Source organism: Giraffa tippelskirchi, chromosome 3 (genome assembly GCF_054371585.1).
Source record: "Giraffa tippelskirchi isolate mGirTip1 chromosome 3, T2T-mGirTip1v1.2.pri, whole genome shotgun sequence".
Lineage (NCBI taxonomy): Eukaryota > Metazoa > Chordata > Mammalia > Artiodactyla > Giraffidae > Giraffa > Giraffa tippelskirchi.
Genome location: NC_137277.1, coordinates 189,802,241 through 189,824,899, shown reverse-complemented (window position 1 = coordinate 189,824,899; position 22,659 = coordinate 189,802,241). Strand labels below are relative to the sequence as shown.

The following is a 22,659-nucleotide window of genomic DNA, read 5'->3' as shown; positions in this document are numbered from 1 at the left end:
AGATAAATCTAGGTCAATGCTTGACACACAGGAAGATCCCAATTAATGGTAAATGTAGTCAACAGGTAGAAAGGGAGAGAAACAGTACTACTAGCCATTAGCAGTCTTATTCAAAAGCACATTCACATTCACTTACCCAGAGTGTTTGCCTTGCACCTGCTAGAGCCAATAGCCAAAACAGCAGCAAAGCCGTGCAATTTCTCCTGGGAAGGCTTCTCAGTGGATCCCTCCTCATTCAAGTTCTGTAGCAAATAGGCTCTGGAGGAAAAAAGAGGGGGCTATGTCAAAGCTGAAGGAACCTAGTGACATTCTGGTTAGGAAAAATAAAAACCCTAGACAAATGGAAAAACCTGTAGCTCAGCTTCCTAATCCTCTAAATGTAGCTGACAGTGCCTGCCCCTTTGGGTCTCCTAAGAATGCCAATGGGTAATTATTTCCCAAAGAACATGCCATCCTTGGAAATACTCACAAAACTCAATGCCAGGACATTATCTACCCTACTTGTCCTGGCCTCAGAAGACTGGCATTGTACGTATCACAGGCTCTGAGAAGTATTATTTTTTCTTTAAAAAAGAAGAAACAAACACTTCCCAAACTTATCTGCCCAGGAACTCATCTGTATTATCAGCGATGGGCCAGATTACACCCTAGACACTCTCAAAGGGCAGTGACTCATCAGCTTTGCTAACTGCTGTATCCCCAGCACCTAAAAATGTACGTGGCACATAGCAAGCATTCACTGTTGTTACTCAACTTTATTGCTCATATTCGTCCAAAAATTTTGCCTCAAGCAACAGTCCTCTGTCTATTGCAAGGCATTCACACTAAAAACATGTTAAGTTTTACAATGATCCAGGTCCCTTTCAACAACGTCCCATAAAATAGGAAGTGAAGAGTGAAATCCTACAGGGACCAGAAAAAGTAAATGAGCGTCAAGGGGCCAGGTGAGAACAGCTAAGAAGTAGCCAGTCCTTAGCAGCGGTTTGCTCTGTCACATGAGAAGACAGGCACAGTTTTGCCAGTTCTTCCAATGGAAGAAAAGCCAGACATCTTGTGATTCGTGAATAAACTCCCAATTTTTAATGCACTGGAAATGAATTCTAAAATACTTAAACATTATGCAAAATAAACAAAGGAAGTCTACAGGGTGTGCAACTTGCAATGCTTATTATAGAAAGGACTGGGTTTCAAAATACTCTCTAACTCATTAAGAAAAGGTTTTTCGCAGGATTTCAAAGTCCCTGGTGGTCTGGTGGTTAAGAATCTGCCTTGCAATGCAAGAGACGAGGGTTTGATCCCTAGTCGGGGAACTAAGACCTCATGTGGCAAAGGATAACTAAGCCCCTGCACCACAACCAGAGAGCCCGCACACTGCAAGTAGTGAGCCCGCGGGCTCCGGAGCCCACACGCTGCAACAAAAGACCCCCCGTGACGCAAGGACGGTCCTGAGGGCTGCAACTAAGATCCGACCCAGCCAAACAGATAAATAAGTAAGAAAATGTCTTCTCTACCTAAGTACCATGAATTTTAAAGAGCGTCACCTCAGTGAATAACAGAAAAGATAGTGTTTGGAAAAACTGCATTACCTCTCTTTGCACCCTATAAGAAAAACGCTAAAAAATATTCAAACAGGAAAGTAAACCACCCAAGCATTTGTATTCCCCATCTCCGAGGTCTCTGGGCAGGCGGCCCGTCCCACCTAGTGAAGGAGGCATAGGTGTCAATGAGCTGCAGCGTGGCGGGCAGCAGGTTCTTGGTGACCTCAGAGGACTTATGCGGATCGGTCTCGGCGGCCACCTTAGAGAAGTGCTCGTCCAGGGAGACCTGGACCTTGGAGACAGCAGCATCGAGGGTGTAGATGGACTGCAGGCTGGGAATTTCATGCAGCTGCAAGATGGTGGTACAGTCGATGCTACAGAAGGACGAGATCTTCAAAAGATACCCAAGATCTTAGTTAGCTCTGGCAAAAAAAAAAAACCCCCGCAGCATAAGCCAAGCTCTATCATTACGGACCCCAAACTACATACCTGCCGGGCAAAGTGCTCCTCTACGATGTCAACATCATATTTCACTGAGCTGCACTTGCTGGATGCCAGCTCTAGGAGAGAACCAGCATGTTCAGCCTTCATTCCCTGTTTGATAAGGTGGTCCTATTTACAGCAAGAAAAAAGTGTTCAGGAGAGCAAGACAGGCAGGGTCTAAGGCTTCCCTCAGCCTTAAATTTAAAAGTTTCCCAAATTAGAGCCTGCTGGCTGACTACCCCACAGCAGCAGGTTCAGCAGTACCTTTATCCAGGTGACATAGGAGCTGATCCGGAGGCGGGACGACCACCGCAGGGTGTGTAGGATGTCACATTCACTCATCTCTGGCGAGTTCATGGCCAACTGGTTCATGTAAGTTTTCGATGGTGGCAAAATGCCCAGGATCCTCCACAGTATCAAGAAGTAATACTGAAGGGCACAGGCTTCCTACAAGAAGCAAAAACTGCAATCTCAGAGGCAGGAGCTTTTGGTATTGCCTCAGGACCGCCCATGGAGATCCCATGAGCGGAGGAGCCTGGTAGGCTACAGTCCATGGGGTTGAAAGATGCGGACATGATAAGCGACTTCCCTCTTTCACTTTCAAGATCTCCCTAACAATAAAAACTGGTCCAAATATCAATACAATTTTTAAAGCAGAACAGGGTGCATTCCCAATTTTCAGCTGAGATTTGGCTCTTAAGTCAGCTCAGTGGTTCTTCTCAGAGAATACACCCAAAGCAGAAAATGGTAAAACACACCTTTTACATATATATAAAATCTGTCCCACGTTCCGTACATTTCACAGGCCAAGAAAGCAATTCTGAGTCCCTGGCTCCCCAGTAATTTACCAAGTGACTGAAAGACAGCAAGAGACTGCCTTCAGCAGGCCTGCAATCAGCAGGCCGTTTCTGTGGCCTTAACTGCTGTTATGAATTCTGCAGGTACGAGACACATTCACGGGGCCACCACAGAAAAAGCTCAAGTGTGTGGCTTCCAATATCACACATCAACCAGCACTCAGGAGATACATCAGGAGATAAGAACTGAGGTGATCTTTCTTCTCAAAGTCACATTCCTCTCACTGTTAACCAAAAAGAAAAGCCAAAAAAGCTGACTAGATCCCAGAAAGAAATTCCTGGTAGACTGCTCCCCAATAACCAGACACATGCCCAACTCTTCATCATCAGCCCAGGTTGCCATGGTCTTACCAGGGCTGTTACACTCTTGTTTTCCTTTCTCCTGACTGTGTCAAGCTGGGACCCAGCTGCCAGCAGGGACGTCAGTGCAGTGTACAGCTCATCATACTTGACGAGCTTGGAGAAGAGGACATCGCAGGCCTAATATCAAGAAAGACAGACAATCATTTTCTCTTATTTTGTGAAATGTTTTTTCCTACTACTCATATACTACCATTTAACCTCATGATTGACAAACAGTTCATTCCAAATAGTTATTAATGTCTCACTGCAGCAAGATTCCCCCTCACGGACCAACTCAGCTTATGGATTATATTGTGAGCATACAAGTGCAGGCATTAGAGTGAAACAACTATTTTGTCCATTAAAATAGCTGCCTGTGAAAATGCTAACACAGATAGTCTTTAGAAATAATCTGTCAGAGGTGTCAACTGCCAGGAAGGACATCCCCTACCGCCAAATTGGAGCCCAGCAAATAAATCTCAAAATAACATTTTCCTTTTAGAATAAGCTCAAATCCTAGCACAGACTAAATTCACTCCTTACAGAAAGTTACATCATTCCCCTTGCTCCTAATAGTCTGATTTTGGTGGGGACCACCTAACCCACATGCAAAATGGGATTTTTTAATTCCTGGTACCACAGAATCAAGTCGGTTCAAATCATCCTCTGAGGCTTCTGGGGACAGGACACAGTAGAATCTGGGCTGTGGGACAGCATCTGAAAAGCAATGTGCTTATTGAAACAACAGTTCCACTCTCAAGTCGAACAAGTATGAAACACAAGAAGATACTTTGGACGAGCGTTTCCCAGGTGGCACGCCCCACTGACACTCCGCGCCAGAACGCCCTCTGCTGGGGGAACAGCCTCCGCCCAACGTGACACTGGGCACCACCCCAGCTTCCGCCCACCGACGGCCAGCAGCGGCCCCCCAGCTGTGGCAGCCAAATATGTCTCCGGACACAGCCCCAGGGCCCCTTTGCGGGTGGGGACCACAACCACCCTCAGCGGACAACTTCTGTTCCAGGAGTTAACTTCTGTTCTACAATCCTCACATGAATCGACAAAAGCGTATCATGAGACCAGCAGTCTTAAATGCTGTCTCCCCCACATCAAAGGGACCAACTACTAAGAGACCCCCATGATAACAAACTCACATTAGGGCCTGATGAACATGCCCACCAAATACACTTTACATCTAGCCATCCTCAGGTGAAAGCAAACACGCAGTGCACACAAGAGGCACCTTATCAAAGGTATGGACCACTGCCATGTGAGAAACACTGGGCAGAATACCACAGCTCCCACCGTCTGAAGACCACGACCCAAAGGAAGTAGCCTCTAGGTGAGAACCACGTCCCTAAGAGAAATTTAAATTCAATCACCCAGAGTGGCAAGAATATATATACTGCACCCTAGGGCCAGAGGATTCCAACTCCTCACATCTCAGATGTTTTTCAGCTTTTAAATAAACGTGGGATATGTGAGGGTCTGATTCCGCCAAGAGTTTTGAATCCATAGGTATCTGAGACTACAGCAATGACCAAAGGCCCTCAAGGATGCCCCAAGCTCGAAATCCAGCCCCTCCCACGAGAATCAGGGGGTTTCTAACTGACAGTCTTCCTTCTGACCTGATGAAAAATGCTTGGACCAGTTTTCTTCTACTTCTTTGAACCCATGATAGAGAGGGGTGGTCGTCCGGCGGCTGTTGCTGTCCTGGGATCCACTTGCCCACCCAAAGGGAGGACTAAGCAGGTTATGCTGCACCTTTTAACACACAAAGATTCACATTAAGAAAGATACACAGTCACCATTCTGCTTCTCACTCCAGGCACGGTATCAGGTTGATACAGCCAAGTCTGGGAAAGCTAACCAAAACGAAAGTTTAGATTTTTCTGTGGCCTCTTTTCGGAGCATCTGTTTGCCAGAGTGTAAGGGGACAGTATGGGATGAAGCACTGTTAGAGACAGTGAATGCAATAACCCTTGAACGGCCCTCCCCTCCTCACTGTGGTTCCCTGGGACAAAGCCGTTTACTAACCCATAAAATGCACTGCTCGACCATCCTTCAGGCGCTAGTAACTAACTGAGGCCCGACCCTCACAGCCCTGTGCTCGACACACACAGTGCGCAGTTCGAGGACACCTGTGACTAGAACCTGTGACCCAGTTTCAACAAACACATCAAATGAAATAAATCCATATGTGTCGCTTCTGGCTAAACATAAAGTGTGGGCACAGAGACAAAGTCCCAGGGGTCTTCCGAAGGGTGCTTAAACACACCACAATGAACACCTGAAACCTTAAGTGAACGGGTCATTTTGGTTTGGGACATGATAATTTGAGAATAACAATGTTCTCAGGAACAGCTGTAAAGCAAAAAGAACGTGTTCCTCTGTACCTGCTCAAACAGATACATGGGGGCTTTGGAGTACTGATGAAGCAGATAATCAAAGATCAAAAGCAGGCGAGCCAGGATGAGAGGCACAGAGCGCATCTGGGCATCCATGCTGGCACTCAGCTCCTGGATGATCTGCACAAACAGGGTCAGTATGTCCCGCCGGCCTTTCTCCGAGAAGTTGTGGAAGATGAGGAGCAGCAGCTGCAAGTGTTCCACGTTCAAATCTTCCGTCTCAGCGGGCACCACCCCTTGCAGGGCATTCTGCTTCATGGTCGACAAAAACCTACCACAGAGGAGAGGAGAACATGTCTGGTGGGGAAAAATCAGAACATCCCCCGAGAGTTACAGTGCCCAGTGCCAGAAAAGTCAGATTTCTTAAACCCAGGCATGAAGAGAACAAATTAAGGAAGACAAGAAGCTACATGTAATGAGATAAAAATTAAGTCTTGGCTACAGAAAGGCTAGATTTGGCCACAAAAGCATTTTCGACAACCTTTCAGCAAAATTAACTGTGGCCACAGTAGTGTTAACTTCCACGCTGCTGTTTTTGACAATGAAAAAGAACTACAAGCTCTCCAAAGAGTGGCTTTTTTCCTTTAATTAATAAATCTGGGTAGATAGAAACAATTCAACTACTTTTTCTCTATAACCTGATTCTACAGTTTAATTCTCATTTTGAGAATTCATACAGGTTAAAAATCACAACATGGTACTAGCTGAAAATAACTCAAGGCACTAAAAAGCAACACAAAATTTATACTATTTAGACAACTTGTGAGAAAACCTTTCAGGCAAAAAAGGACTAAATGTAGCCAACTACTCCCACCGCCTTTGGCTATCAGGAGAGAGATTTGTGTTTTAATAACGGTTTCCCTCACCACTCCCCCTACCCTCCACCTCCGGCCTTTTCACAAGATTCCACCAGTAAAAATATAGTGCATGTCTGGCATTCAAGGGGGTTTATAATTTCTCAAATCCAGCAGTAGAGCTATTTGATCATGGAATGGGAAAGAGGAAAACAAAGCCTTTTAGGAAAACTAACTGCTTTGAAGACTCCCAACCATGTAAACAAAAATGGCAAATACAGGTCCATCTAAAGAGGATTTAGATGATTAATCTGAGCTTCCCCCAAGTAAAAATATTCTTTAAAAGTTGTCCAAAAAAGACTGCAAGTCACTCTAACTGGTTTTGTGTCGAAAGCAAAATAACCAAAGACAGAGTTGGCTTCCCTGTTCCCTCTCTTTCAAAAAAAACCAGGTCAGGATAAAATTGCTTATGTTCCGGATTCAGGTTCTCTCTCATAATTGCAATCAAATCCTCCATGTGCTAAAGGAAGATTCTGTTTCCAGACCCTAGTTTATGAACATCTGTTTTTTAAACAGCCCCCCAGCTCCTCCCAAATCCCCCATCAGAAACATACTCCTCCGCCGTTGCCACTTTAAGCCTATCATCAGAGCACCATCTCAGGGCCACAGATGAACTACAAACCCATCAAACAAGTTTTAAAAAGCAGCCTTCTCCGTGGGGCTTCCCTCGAAATTGTCTTACCTGTCCCAAACTTTGAGGCATTCAGGGACGTCAGGGTCACCTTGAGTGCTGGCTCTATGTTGCCAGATGAGCAGGAGGCGTGAAAGCACAGAGAGGCTCTGAGGATGAATGTACAAGGGCCACGGGCCCTCCGAAAAAGGGGCGACTCCCAGCTGCTGCAACAGTGTGTTCTAACATGAAAGACATACAAGAGACCATTAAGAAAGAGGCAGGGAAGGAGGTTACTACTGCTCTCTGTCACTTTTTAACACTGAAAGAGCCGTCCTTTAGAGAAAGGAGGACACACAAATTCAGATTTAGAAGCAGTCCAAAAAAGGTTATTCAACACATGAGAAAAACATAAAGGGAGAAGTACTAATCTAACCCCATTAATAGCGATAGTTAACTAGTGTCAGGATTCAGGTCCCCAAAAAGGAGACGTGCGTGGAGACAGCAGAAGCACGGTCCGTTTCAATGGACACTCTGTCTTTGAAAGAAAACTTCAACTGTAACAGCGAACAGTTTTTCTTTCAAGTCAGTTATGTACCACAAATAACACTCCAAAGGGGGAGCTCCAACAACTGCGAGGGCCACCCACTTGTATTAATAGCATTACAGAGAAATTTTGCCTCTAAGATGTCACGGCATCTAGAATTAATCAGGGTCGTTGTCTCTGCCTCCAGTTGTAGCGTGTCTTTCAAATGAGCTTTACTTTCAGCTCAGTTATCTACGCTGCAATTTATCTGCTCAAACACACACACAAACTGAGCAGGATGCCAATGGAAAAACCAGACAAAAGCCTGCTTTCTCATCTGGCTTTAGGAAACACAAATCACGGTTACCTCAGGACATAGGATAAATTTTGAAGTCTGCCAAACTAAATTATACTCTTGTAAAAAAACATCCTAGAGGACCCTATTCCTCGAAAATGTTCACAAAGTCATGGATATCAAGCGTAGTTCCCAGGGATTTGGGGGTTACGCCGGGTAGGTGCTGTATGGAGACTGCGACACTCAACGCTCAGAGCTGTAACGGCCGGTGGGGTGGGGTGTGCTCCACCGCACTGATGAGGGACAGAGCTCAGAGTGGCTTAGGACCATGACCACGGCCACAAGGTCACCAAGTGACAAGCCAAGTTTATCCCTAAAACCCACATTCCTAATAATTATGCTCAACAAAGGCATGATGACTACCTTCTCAATTCCTGACTCAGGAAACAGGTAACAACTGCAAAACTATGCCTCTATATGGACAGCAACAAAAGGAAACATGGAAAAATTACAATCATGAATTCAGTGAGAGGATTATGGTCAACGTCTATTGTTTATGTTGATTACCACCTTTAAGTGAGCTTCTGTCTGTTTCGTGTCAGAGCCGCAGGAAACAAGCTAACACTCCTCAGGAGCCTAGCTCTCCCTGCCCCTCGCACTCTGACTAGCTCTAAGGAAGAACTGACTTCCTAGGGAGCACGTCTGAGTCACAACAGAGCGAAGCCCGGCCTGACCCATTCCCGGACACCCTCCGAGCACCCTTCCTCCCTCCTCCGTGCTGGCATTCTTCAGGTTAGCCTCAGCCTTCATCTCTCTTGCTATCCCCGATCCATCTCATTGTTTCTCATCACTTCAACAACAGCCTCTTAGTGGGCAATTCCCAAACCTGTATTATCAGTCTTAATTTTTTAACTCCTAAATTTCACACTCACATTTTCAACTATTTTCTAAGACATCTTCATCCCTCTGGCACCTCAAAATTTCACTATTTAAAGTGGTGGGTTTTTTTTTCAAAAGCAGTAATGGTGACTATTTTATTCAAATTTAAAACACTGATAATATGTGGTTTTTCTCATTTGATTGAAAGGGCTACAGAATTTAACATACTGACAAAGGAAAAAACACAACCACACAGACGATGGCTCTGCTAACTGTCTTCAGCTCACTCCTTTGGTAAAGGAGAGCTTCACCTTCAGCTATTCAATTTTCTCGACTGCAAACAACTCCAAGGCTGGCCTACTGCAAGGACCTATAAGTCATATTGGAGAGCTGACATCGACTCATTTTTAAAAATAGAAAATGGCAAATCGTGCCTCCTGTACCTAAAGAACCCAAAGGATCATTCTGAGTAATTGTGACGAAGTAAGTGACCCATGAGCATGGGAGCTGGTACAGTCACTGTGGGAAACAGTATGGAGGTTTCCCAGGAAACTCAAAGTAGAATCATGATCCAACAATCCCACTCCTGGGCATATATGCAGACAAAATATAATTCAAAAAGATAACGTGCACCCCTGGGTTCACGGCAGCCAAGACCTGGGAGCAACCTAAATGTCCATCAAGAGACGGCTGACACAATGCAATACTACTCAGCCATAAACAAGAATGCGATCATGCTATTTGCAGCAACATGGATGCAACCAGAGACTATCACACTAAGTGAGGTAAGAAAAAGAGAGACAAACTCCTTATGATGCCTCTCTCATGCAGAATATTCAAAATACGACACAACGGACCTGCCCACGAAGCGTGAAAAGGGTCATGGACACAGAAGACAGACTGGCGGTTGCCAAGGCGGAGAGGGCCGGAGGAGGGATGGGGTGGGAGGCTGGGGTTGGCAGATGTAAGCTGTAGTATACAGGATGGATAAACAAGGTCCTACTGTATACAACAGGAAACTATATTCAATATCCTATGATACACTATAATGGAAAAGAATATATTAAAAAAGAATGTATACATATAACTGAATCACTTTGCTATACAGCAGTAATTAACGCAACACTGTAAATCAACTGTACCTCAATAAAAAAATGTTTAATTGAAATCTGAAAAAATAAGTGACGCATGAGTATATACAATCTAAGTCGACTTAAACCTAGAATGAGCCACTGAGCTCTCAATATCACTCCTTTAACCCCAAACCAACTCTCTTTCCTGATTTCCCTATTTCTGTTAAGACAAGAGCATCCTGCTGGTCTCATTTGGGTTTTAAGGGTTTTAAATTTGGCAGTATTTTAGATTCTTAAACTCTCGTTGTCTTTCACCTCATTCAAATAATTTCCCATGATCTCTACACTAGGTCCTTTATCCACTCTATCTCCCCTTTCTCATGAAGCCACACTAACTCAAGTCATCTTTACTTCTTCAGTTCCTGTAACAGTACCTGAAACATAGATAACTTGCAATGAATACTTACAAATGAACCTAGATCACCATAGTAACAGTATTATTCAGTTATGACAATTTTACATGCAATAGTAAATATAGTATTAAACAATAACAGTAACAATACATTTTATTAACGTCCCTTAGAAGACACTGTGTATCTGGCAACTTAAGTCAGGCATCTTGGGGAAGACAACTTTGCACATCACTCCAAAGAAATAATATCCAAGGTAGGGGGACTCAACAGCAGACAGATTATAATGACTATCCTTCAAAGCAGTGAAATATGGGGAAACAGTTTACAATTCCATGCCTGGAGATGGAATGAAAAACGGAGATCTGAGGGCTTCCTCTGCAGCGTCAGCAGCTATGGGCAGCCCAGCTGCAAGGTCTATAATTATTTTTAAAATGCTAAGAGAGCAATATCATCACAGGAGTCTTAAGAATCCCTATTCTCTAAAGAAAAATATTCCTTCCCCATTATTTGGACAAGTTTAGCCAAGAAAAGTACAAACCTATGACCTTTGAAACCTCTCTTGATAAACTCAGATCTGGGCAAGAAGCTGATAATTTTGGCAGGAAACCCTGACCTTTCACTCTGAGAAATTACTGCAGGCAATGTCATAACTGAAGCATTTTCTGCTCTTCACCTTAGACAGGTCAATAGCTTTTCTACTCTATTTATTGATATAGTCTCTTTCCTGCTAAAAAAAAATTTTTCCCATGTACCAGCAGGTAAGCATAAATAGGTTTTATAATTACCTGCTAAGGTCACGGACTCTATAACCTGCCAATCCTACTTCACCTCATATTCCCAAGAGACTTACTTGCAACAGGGGACATACAGGGGATACGCACGAGAAAGATCACAGCAGGACACCCTGGTGATCCAGTGGTTAAGAATCCTCCTGCCAATGCAGGGGACAGGGGTGCGATCCCTGGCCCAGGAGGATTCCACGTGCTGCAGAGCAACTAAGCCCGTGCACCACAACTACTGAAGCCCAGGCACCAAGAGCCCTTGCTCCACACAAGAGAAGCGATCGCAATGAGCAGCCTGCACACAGCAACCACAGAGCATCCCCCTCAGCAGGAGTCAGTGCAGCCAAAGGTAATTCATTTTTTAAAAAGAAAGATCATACAACAACCGGAATAACAATATCTGACTGACACAACCCAAATGTTCATCAGTTGGAGAATAAGGGACATGAATAAACTGGTACAGTCACAAACACAATGAAATACCTATAACAGTCAAAACAAAGGCTACAGAAATGTGCAACAGTATAGATGAATTCTGATAATAAAGTACTTAATAACGTTAAGTGAAAAACGCCTACAAAATTGCACAGAACATGATGTCATTGCTAAAAGCAATAAAATAATCTTAAATTTTAAAATATTCCTTAAATGCAAAAGCAAATACATATATGAAACTAATGAAATGAGGAATTTAAGATTCAGGATTCCAGATATCAGCTACTTCAGCGAGGAAAGAAAGCTACACGGTTTAGAAGGCCACAATCAAGATCCTAGACTTTATTTTGGTGCTGGGGTTGCAAGTAGGATGTCTATGGGAGCATATCATGGACCCTTGAGTCCATCTTGGTTCACCTCCTTAATGATACTGGCCAACATGGCCATATAGTGCTCTGAAAGAGACACACTTAGATAGTTTCAGACAAAACTGTTCCAAGAGTTCAGCATGGAAGAGGTGACAAAGTTCAAAACGTTGGAAGCCAGGCCTAAGCACTAAAAGAACATCCACCTCCTATAATTTGACTGATTCTTTTAAGACAAGCATTTTAATTTATATTTCTCCGATTACTAATGACACTTAAAATTTCCTACATTTGTGGACAATTATTATTTTTTAATAAAATGTCCTCTTGTCTATTTACTTTTATACTAGGATAGTTATCAGGAGTGGGTTTTGTACCTTTTGCTTTTCTTTAAACTAACTGAGTGAGTTGGGGATAAAGGACACCTTTTCTTGAAGTGATCCTAAGTAAGGCAGAGGGACATCCTAGAGTAGTCTCTCAACACTCTTTCCAGGGAGGGGATGCCATGACTAACTGTTCCTTAGCTACAGAAACAAGTGCGGCCTAGTGAGTGCAGGTGCAGAGAGGTCTTGGCACGAACAGTGGCAGCGCACACACACCTGCAGGTTAGGTGACTGAAGGTCCGAAGTGACCAGGGAGTGATTGAAGTGATAGAGGGCGGCCGCAAACTCTTCATCTGATGCACCTTGGAGACACAGGGGAAAACCAATTACTCAAGCACCTACTTGAGGCAGTGCACCCCCCTGCAAGCAGCCAAATGCTACTAGAGAAATATCCACCAGGCACATATCCTGTCTACTGACCCTTGAGTCCATCCTTGTCCACCTCCTTAATGATACTGGCCAATGTGGCCATATGGTGCTCTGAAAGAGATACACTCAGATAGTTTCGGATAAAATTGTTCCGGGAGTTCAGCATGGAAGAGGTGATGAAGTTCAAAATGTTGGAAGCCAGGCCTAAGAACTAAAAAGAACACATAAAAGTTATACCAGATTCATAAGCCCAGAGCTCCCACAAAGCCTAAATACAAATACAAAGTAAAGTATGTCCGTAGGTCTCATGTGCTAAACACAATGGCTTAAAGACTCAGATTTTACATCACTGACAATATGACCAAGTTTAATTATGACGGCCTTTCCCATGTGATTGAACCAATTACAAAAAATAGTGTACCAATTTAACACAACAGACTGCACGGAGTACTGTATGAAGACAGAGGATCTGCAAACAGACGGACTCATTTCGTTCATTCCTCTAAGGTCCTGTACTTGTCCAGCTCTAAGATATTACTGATATTTTCCGTTCTGAAGCCTGTATTATCACTATACACATTTGGAGTGTCCAGTTCTTTCCTTCTCTATTAAAATTAAATTGGGTAATTCCCTGATGGTCCAGTGGTGAGGACTCTGCACTTTCACTGCCAAGGGCCTGGGTTCTATCCTTGGTTGGGGAACTAAGATACCATACGCTGCACAGCCGTGACCAAAAGGATAACAATAACTTAAAGTGAACTGAATCAAGCTGAATTATTATGTAAATGTTTTAAATCCATATCCTTGACTACACTAAACTGTATAAAAGCCAAGACTGTATGTGACCTGTTTACTGATAGAGCTTCGGAAGAGGGAATGACATACAGTATGTCAGCCATAAATACCAGCTGAACAGACAGTTAGCCATCAATTATGACATACTAGACATAGGCGACGGGCCCGTTAATTCTTCACAACACTCTCAGAGGAGGCACAATCACTCCCATACAACAGGAGACAGAGCAGGCTTAAAGAAATTCAGATTCTTGCCTGAAGTCATAAAGTCATTAAGTGCAACAGAAGTAGGATTCAATTCACTTCTATCTAAGTCTAAACGCTATGCTACTAACCCTCAATCAGAGAAACACCATCAGGAGTACAAGAGTTATTTAATGAAACATAATCAATATACTTAAACCCTAAGTAAAAATGTCTTTAAACATTAATGATTCATGCCGATGAATGGCAAAAACCATCACAATATTGTAAAGCAATCATCCTGCAATTAAACTAAATTAATTTTAGAAAATTAATGATTCAATATACAAAATGATCTGCTTTTCACATGCCTTCTCCCCGTGTCTACTTCCTCACTCAGAAATCCACTCTTACCAACTCAGGATCTTTGCGACTGGCCAAAATGTTGCCCTTCTCACCAGGAGCCTGCTTACTGGGGCTCTTGACTCGAGGCGAGCTTTCCAGGGGAGGGGATGGAGGAGGAGGCGGAGGAGCCACCTTCTCTTTACTGGGGGAGATGGTCTCTTCAAACCACTGCCCCAAGATAGGTTCGCTGTCATCATCTAACAGGGAAAGAGAGAAGGTAACAAAAGTAACAAAAGTTACCCACTTTTAAAATGGTTTCAGCACACCTGCCTTGTAAAAGTGCCAGAGTCAAAAAGAACACAAAGCGTCTAAATTACGGGAGAAGACACACAGTGGCACAAACTTGTCAAAACTCACACACGTGTCCAGCGAGTACATGAAGCGCTTTATGGCGTATAAATTATACCTCTACAAGACCGATGCTTTTTAAAAGAACCCCAGGAAGGAAGAGAAATCACCTCAGTTTGTTTTACTGGCAACAAGCCAAATGTTCTCAAGCGCACACTTTTACTTGTCTGTCAACTGTAAGCCCCCAGGTAAGAAGAGGACTTTGTGCAATACTATATACATTGTTCCCATAAACCTGAATAGAAAGGATCTGATATGCTTATTTTATTTGCTCTCCCTCCAAACCAAGGCAGGAGGGAATGTTACTAGTAACCTGATCTAATTACTAGTTACTAATAACCTGTTACTAGGAACTAGTCAGCAAGAGGGAGTTCACCACATGAGTCAGTGTAGAAAGAAACCGAAGCAGCTGAGATGGATCCTGACTGCGGAGGGAAAGCAAGCGCGGCGCTCTGAGCTTTGCTGAGGGTGGCTGCACTGTCTCTTGAGCACCAGGCAGCTCGAAGCGCACGCGCAGTCCGGATCCAGGCTGGGCGGGTGAGGGAAGCTGCGGCGCGCCCCGCTGTGCTCTGGGGTCTGCCCGGGACGGGGGCGCCTACCCTGGCTGCTGTCCTCCTCGGTGCTGCTGAAGTCGTCCTCGTAGTAGGTGTTCGAGTCGGTGGAGGCGCTGGCATCGCTGCTCATCGAGCCCTTCCTCTGGCGCTGCAGGACACTGGCCTGGGAAACAGCGAGGTTTCTGTAACCACTGACCCCAAAAATGAAGCCATCCCACGTCAGCCCTTTCACCACAGTCTTCTCTGTGTCTCTTTTTTCTAAATCCAAGAAGTATTTCTCCGAATAGCTCCCTTCAGGACTCTCATAGCTTTATCCTATAAAACAGGAGTTCCCAACCTCTGGGATCTAAAGCCTGATAATCGGAGGATGGAGGTGATGTAATAATAATAGAAAAAAAGGGTACAATAAGTGTAATGCACTTGAATCATTCCAAAACTACCATCCCACCCCACCCTCCACACCATCCCTGATCTGTGGAAAAACTGTCTTTCACAAAACTGGTCCCTGGTGACAACAAGTCTGGGGACCACTGCTATAAAAGCACTCCAAAACCAGAACTCTGAATGAGAACTGAAAAGGGGGTGTTTCCACAGTGTCCTCTGCATTTTACTCCAGCGTGCCAATGTCACAAATTGCCAAGTGCCCACCTGTATCACATTGTTGATAATCAATAACTACTTCAAATGTCTGGAATCATTTAAGAGCTTTTCTCATCTTCAAAAACATTACCACACATTATGAGTTTATAAAGATTAAGGCATACAGTCTGTTTCATTTGTTTTAAGAAGGATATATAAGAAGAGCTTACAGATTATCAGTGGCATGACCCCACCCACCTTTCTGTAGGCAGTTGAGAGTAGTGTCAACAGCAGGTTCGTCAGTGGGACAGAGTCAATCAGTCGCTGAATCCTCTGTATGGAGGTACTCTGGGCCATGATGCTCAGGACTGCAGGGGGACCATCTGCTTCCCAACCCTGAAGGTAAAAAGAGAGTTAATCTTAGGACTCAACAAGAAGTAAGCACCTGATCTGACGGCTCAAGCGAACTTAAGACAGAAGAGGAGCCAGCAGTCACCGTGCTGATTCTGAGAACAAGCCCTCACCTTGTGCAGAGCCTCCACTTGCAGGTCTTGAAAGAGAGATGTCAACAGCTTGACGGCATGGTTTGCCAGTATTACTGAGAGTACCCCGAAGCCCTGATGCCTACACAAAGCAAAAGGGAAACACAAACTTTAAGATAACTCACAACAAATTACAATCATGCATTTCGCCATTTTGAGGCCATTTAAGAATCTACTGACCTTTGCCCAGGGGGTGAAAAAACTGCAAAAACATAAAATCTACATACAGTTTCAGAAGTTCACTCTCCCTGAAGCTCACCTACAGACTGCCTAGGGACCCTCAGGCTTCAGGCTAAGAACTCCTGGACTAGAAGAAACTCTTCCAAATCCATGAAACATTGGAATTTAAACTGTCAATTCAAAGCTACTGGGTCACGTGAAAACACTGACATTTAAAAGCCAGTGGATAAGAATCTGCCTGCCAATGCAGGGGACACAGGTTAGATCCCTGTTCTAGAAAGATCCCATATGCCGACGGGCAACTGAGTCCATGTGCCACAACTACGGAGCCTGTGCTCTAGAGTCCACAAGCAGCGACTACTGAAGCCTGTGTGCCCAGAGCCCGCGCTCTGCAGCAAGAGACGCTGCCCAGTGAGAAGCCCCTGGCTGCCACAACTAGAGGAAGTCCATGCAGCAACAAGATCCAGCACAGCCGAAAGTAAATACATAAATAAATCCTTTTTAAAAAGCCATTCTTTTGAGAAGAAAAGGTTAAAAAGTAGCAACTTTTACAAAATATCTGAACAGGAATAGAATAAAAACAAAGGTTTACATTAAATCTGAGTAGAACTTTCTCTTTCTGTCCAAATGACCACATGACAAAGAGTCAGTATATCTAATATACAAAGAGCTCCCGTAAGTCAGGAAGAAGAAAGGACAAACACCAAAGGGAAACCTGGAGCAAACGATACAGGCGGCGTGCAAATGACCACAATCACACGAGGACTCAACGCAGTACAGTGAGAGCAACGCAGGAACCTCTCTCTCCTCTGAGATCAGTACACAGGAGCCTAGAGACCCGCTGCCAGGGAGGCCGGGAAAGAGACAGCTCCGCCACCCACAGCAGCCAGGAGCGCACATCCGAGTACAGGCACTGAGCAAGCACATCTTCTGTCCGAGCAATCACACTTCTAGAGACCGACCCCAAGGGAATGCCTGCACAGGCTCACAGAGATCTGTTTCAGAAGGATCATCCAAGTACACTTTATTAAAACAGGAAATCTGGAACAACCTAAATAAGTGTTCAAAAAGTTAACCACTTAACTATGGTACATTTATATAGTGGAATATCATCCGTTGTTAAAAACATAGAATCTATAATTGTGTCACTGAAAATGTCTACAACATGTAGTAACAGTGATCCTATTTTCTTAAAGATATCTGTTTAACATATGTGCACAGAAAAATGTCTGGAAGAATGGTTAACAATTTGGGTGGTAGGATTTTTGATGATTTTTTTTTTTTGCTTTCTTATGACTTGCTACCTACACAAAGTATATACATTCCTTTTAAATCTCAGGAAACCACTTTTTAGATGTTTCTTCAACTTCAAAGGATATACCTGTTGGCATTCTATTCCCTTTACAATGCCAAGTGTAACAAGACACTCAAAAATCACAAACCATTGTTCTCTCTGGAACATGCTTACCTCCCTACTTCACCTGGTGTCTACTGCCTACTATTTCAATGTCTATTTCAGATTTCAGCTCAGTACACTTCCTCAGGGAAGCCTGCCTTGATTTCTCTAGCCAGGTCAAATGCTCTTATTATAATACTCTCTAGACTCAATCTGACATATATATTTGCATGAATATCAACTTCTCTCTTCAGAATGTCTATTTTGTTTGTCCACTGCAGCATTCCAGAACTCATACAGAGCCTGGAACAGAGAAGGTAGGGAACAATTCACTATGGTCCAGAATTCGACTTCCTCCTTGAACGTAAGACTCACATACCTAAGTGCCTACTCAGCGCCTCACAGAGCGCCTACCGGCCCTCTCAAAAGCAGCATGGCCCAGATGAAATTCTTCATTTCTTCCCATTCCTGTCACTCAATCTATTCCTAAACTGGTGTGCCCTCTCTCACTAAATCACACAATTCCAGATGCTCATGCTAGAAACTTCTGATGTATTTTTCACACTCAACATTCAAGCCACCAGCAAATCCTATCATTTCCCAACATGACTCACTGTCCGCGCCTTTCCAGCACCACCAGACTCCAAACCCGCCCCCCACCACCCCCACTTGTTCAGAAGAAGGCGTGAGCCTCCCACCTGTTCTCACTCCCTCTTACCCGACAACCCTACATACAGTCTATTCTCCACCCGCTATTCTCCGCAGGGCGGCTGGGTTCTCACTCACTAAGAATTCAGATCTTATCACTCCGCTCTTGCAAACCCTCTGATACCCACAACTTACACCTGGCCCAAGGTGATCTGGCCCTGGCTACCTCTCTGACTGGATTTTCTATCACTCGCCTCCTCAATTTCTCTGCTCGAGACACACTGACCTTGCTGATCCTTAAAAATGCCAATCACACTGCCACCTCGAGACCTGAACAATTCTACCCCAAATATTTTCAAGGTATCTGTCACTTCACATCTACATCGTGTTTGTAGAGCCCTTTCCTGACCATGCTAACTAAAATAACAGGCCCTGACAGTCCCTAACTCCTTGTTCTGGCTTATTTTTCTTTACAACACTCATACATGATAATCTATTATAAGCCTACTGGTATATTTGTTCACTGTTGCTCCAGTTAAAAAATAAACTCTAGGGCTTCCCTGGTGGCTCAGTGGTAAAGAATCTGCCTGCCAATGCAGGAGACATGGGTTTGATCCCTGATTCAGGAAGATCCCACATGCCAGGGGGCAACTAAGCCCATGCACCACAACTCCTGAGCCTGTGCGCTACAACAAGAGACACCAAGGCAACAAGAAGCCTGCACACCACAGCAGCGAAGACCCAGCACAGCCTCAAATAAACAAAGTTATTTTTAAAAAAAGAAAACAAACTCTATAAAGGCAAGGAGATTGCTTTGATTAGTGCCTCAATGCCTAGATAGAGCTTAGTGGTACATGGAAAGGACTGAAAAAAATGAAATCCAGAAATAAACCTGGGCTTCAAAAATAAAACCTCAACAACACAGAAATCATATCTATGACTTTTTCCTGGCAAGCAAGGGTTTCTGTCCAGACTTCATCAAAACAGCAGCAAATGTTTCAGGAAGCAACCCATGAGGCCAGAAGAGAACCCTCACGTTACAGGTTAAACGCGCAACTGAGTAACCAACTCCAAGTCAAACGAGCCCATTTTACAAAATAGAAGCACTTTTCTTCCCTAATTTGAACCTCACAGAAGTCCTAAAATGTGTATTACACAGGTATTTTCTCCCTCTTACAGAGAAGGAAACAAGATAGGAAAGAATGAGTGATTTACCCAAAATCACATAGCTACGATGTAGAGACAGTGAACTACAATCATCATCTTCGTTGTTCAATTCAACTGGATGGAGGCAAACTTGCCTATTGCTACGGAGATGAGAGGAGTTACCCCAGCTCCCCATCGATAGAAAACAGCAGGAAACCACAACACGAGTGGCATCAGACGGGCACATACCCTTTGCCAGGCCCCAGCTTCGGAGAGCCCACACCCTCTTTCGTGCGAGAAAGGATGTCTCTGACTCGGAGAGCGGCCAGTGGATCTTTCTCTTTCCCCTTATCAGCCAAGGCAGTAGGACTGAGGTTCAGTATGAGGAAAAGGCTGTTTAACAAACACCAGGCACCCAGCAATTGGAAGTTCTGATAGTGCTGTTGAAAAGGACATGAAATATAAATATACAGATAAAGATTCTACAGGCTACACAGTAGAGACTACAGGTAAAACAGGAGGTAGAGACGTCTTACCTCACCACCAGCCCGGCGGGAGCTGCTGATTGCTTGTCCAATCATGTCATAGATTTCAAGCTGTCCAAAAGTAAACATACACAAAAATCTGAGCAAGGTGACATAGTTCATTGTAAATGCTAAATCCTACCCAAAACAATTAAGCTTCAAGACTTCAGTATCCTCAAGCCACTTCCAATGGTACGATTCATCACTTTCCTTGATCCTCTCTTGACACTGACATTGTCTTTTCGTTCAGCTCACACCTTCTCAAAAGCGTCCCCTCCACCCCATCTAAAGCAACATACCCAGGACCACGTCAGATCACTTTCTATCACGCTTGTTCACCCAATCCACTCATCACTTCAGAAACCCTCCTCTCTAACATCTACCTCCACTGAAAGTGCACTGATACAGTACAGCAAGCCTTTCTATACATCTCCTGATTGAATGACTCACCTTTCACAAAGTTCACTGGCACTACAAAGCTGCGGCGTTTCCTGCATAGCTAACCAAACTGCCAAATAAACAAGCAAGAGGCCTACCTCTCAGGCCGACTACTCACGGGGGAGGGTATGGAGAGCACTCCACCCCTTCCCTCTAACAAGGAACGAAGCAGAAGTCGCCATATTCCCTCGACTGAACACTCAGGGCCCCCCGTCCCCAGAGGCAGAGCTCACACATTTCTGGACGATCGTGGCAGCGTCACTCTCATAGTCGTCTTCTTTGGAGCTCGTGGACCCTGTCCGCACTTGCTGGGCACTGCCCACATGAAGGATGGCCATGCAAGTTGCCACACTCACACCTGAGAAAGAAAAGATACACACATTCCAAGAAACTGAAACACAGAAGCATAACCCACCCACAAGCAATTTCATGATCTGATTACTGAAATCCCATAGGGGATCGACTCAATGGACATGAGTTTGAGCAAATTCCGGAGATGGTGATGAACAGGGAGGCCTGGTGTGCTGCAGTCCATGGAGCTGCAAACAGTCGGATGCGACTGTGCAACTGAACAACAACAAAAAAATGTGTTACCATATGATCCAACAAGCACATTCCTAGATATATTTACCCAAATGAGCTGAAAACTTCCATCCACACAAAAACCTGTACACAAATATTTATGGTACCTTTAGTCACAACTATCAACAAATGGAAACAATGAAGATGTCCTCTAACAATCAATAAATCAATCAATAAACAAACTGTGGTGTATCCATACAAGGAATGGCATCACTGACTCAATGGACAAGAGTTTGAGCAAACTCCAGGAGACAGTAAAGGACAGGGAAGGCTGGTGTGCTGCAGTCCATGGGGTCGCAGAGAGTCAGACAAGACTTCGCGACTGAACAACAGTACAAGCAACAGCTACCAGGGCACAAAAAGACCGAAAGGAAGCTTCACCGCACACAGCAGGCCCTCCACGTTTGCAGGCCCTGCGCACGGAGGTGCAGCTGGTGGGATCCATGGGTGGGCCGTCTGCAGATGCAACTGTACTACACCATTCCACACAAGGGACTTGAACATTCACGGATTTTGGAACCAACGGTGGGGTCCTGAAACCCCCTGCCCCACCCGCAAGCAAAAGAAGCCAGTCTGAAAAGGCGATGATTCTAATAGGATTTTTTGGAAAAGGGAACTATGGAGACAGTAAAAGATCAGCGGTTTCTAGGGGCCGGGGTTAGGGGAGAGGTAGAGGGAGGGACTACCAGCTGGAACATCGGGGATCTGGAGGGCAGCGAGAAGATTCTGTATGACACAACGTCAAAACCCACAGAACTGTACGTGAAAAAGGAACCCTAATGTAGTGAAGCAAGGACTTCAATTAATCATGTATCAGTACCGGTTCACCAATGACAACAAATGCAACCTATTAACACAATATGTTAACAAGGGAAACTGTAGACAGGGGTGAGGGAGTGTATGGGAAAAAAACTCGGTACTGTTCCAAATGCAGAGTTTGGGAATGCTGTATTTCTCTGCAAACCTACAGCTGCTTTAAAAATGAAATCGAGGACGTCCCTGATGGCTCAGTGGTTAAGAATCCGCCTTCCAATGCAGGAGACCCGGGTTCAATCCCTGGTCCAGAAGATCCCACATGCCGCGGCGCAACCAAGCCTGTGCCCCAGTCACCGAGCCTGTCCTCTAAGAGCCTGGGAGCTGCAACTGAGCCCCCGAGCAGCAGCTATTGAAGCCTCGCTCCACGAGACGCCCGGAGACGCACGCTCACCACAACCAGAGAAAAAGCCTGCACAGCGACAGAGACCTAGCACAGCCGAAAGTAAACAAATAAATATGTTTTCAAAAATGAAATCTATTACTTTTAAAAAATATTTTTTTTAAATTTTACAATGATTAAAAAAAAAAATCTCACATTTAGTATTTCTCAAAAACATCTAGGCCAAATCCCTTTCTTTACTTCAAATTTCAGTAACAAACCAAATCTGGGGGCTCTTTACAACAATGAAGAACTTTTTTGTGGCCACGCCTATGAGGCATGTGGGATCTCAGTTCCCCAAGCAGGGACTGAACCAGCGCCCAGGAAGTGAAAGCGTGGAGTCTTAACCACTGCACCATCAGGGAGGTCCCGTAACAACTAAGAATTGTTAAGGACTCTTAATTCTCATCGATGAGCGCAGTGAGATGCACAGGATATTCAAGCAACTCCCTGAAAACTGGACTTCATAAACCCCAGACTTAAAAATGCAAAAATCAAAGCCCGAGAACTGCGAGTGAACACTGGGAACGGG

The 22,659-nt window shown here is 44.4% G+C and overlaps 1 protein-coding gene across 5 annotated transcripts in view; it reads right to left on the bottom strand.

Annotated features, from left to right (window-relative positions):
• Positions 1–22,659, bottom strand: part of UBR4 (ubiquitin protein ligase E3 component n-recognin 4) — a 132,923-nt gene that overhangs the window by 96,929 nt on the left and 13,335 nt on the right. For all 5 annotated transcript variants that reach the window (XM_081574939.1, XM_081574941.1, XM_081574943.1 and 2 more), the window contains exons 9-26: positions 20,584–20,708; positions 19,925–19,984; positions 19,638–19,828; positions 16,001–16,100; positions 15,735–15,872; positions 14,943–15,060; positions 14,005–14,192; positions 12,664–12,823; positions 12,460–12,545; positions 7,165–7,334; positions 5,617–5,899; positions 4,849–4,984; positions 3,858–3,937; positions 3,230–3,358; positions 2,286–2,468; positions 2,028–2,150; positions 1,700–1,929; positions 137–258 (exon numbers count right to left, since the gene is read on the bottom strand). In XM_081574939.1, coding sequence (XP_081431065.1) covers positions 137–258; positions 1,700–1,929; positions 2,028–2,150; positions 2,286–2,468; positions 3,230–3,358; positions 3,858–3,937; positions 4,849–4,984; positions 5,617–5,899; positions 7,165–7,334; positions 12,460–12,545; positions 12,664–12,823; positions 14,005–14,192; positions 14,943–15,060; positions 15,735–15,872; positions 16,001–16,100; positions 19,638–19,828; positions 19,925–19,984; positions 20,584–20,708 — 2,622 coding nt within the window. The remainder of the gene's footprint in view (positions 1–136; positions 259–1,699; positions 1,930–2,027; positions 2,151–2,285; positions 2,469–3,229; positions 3,359–3,857; positions 3,938–4,848; positions 4,985–5,616; positions 5,900–7,164; positions 7,335–12,459; positions 12,546–12,663; positions 12,824–14,004; positions 14,193–14,942; positions 15,061–15,734; positions 15,873–16,000; positions 16,101–19,637; positions 19,829–19,924; positions 19,985–20,583; positions 20,709–22,659) is intronic.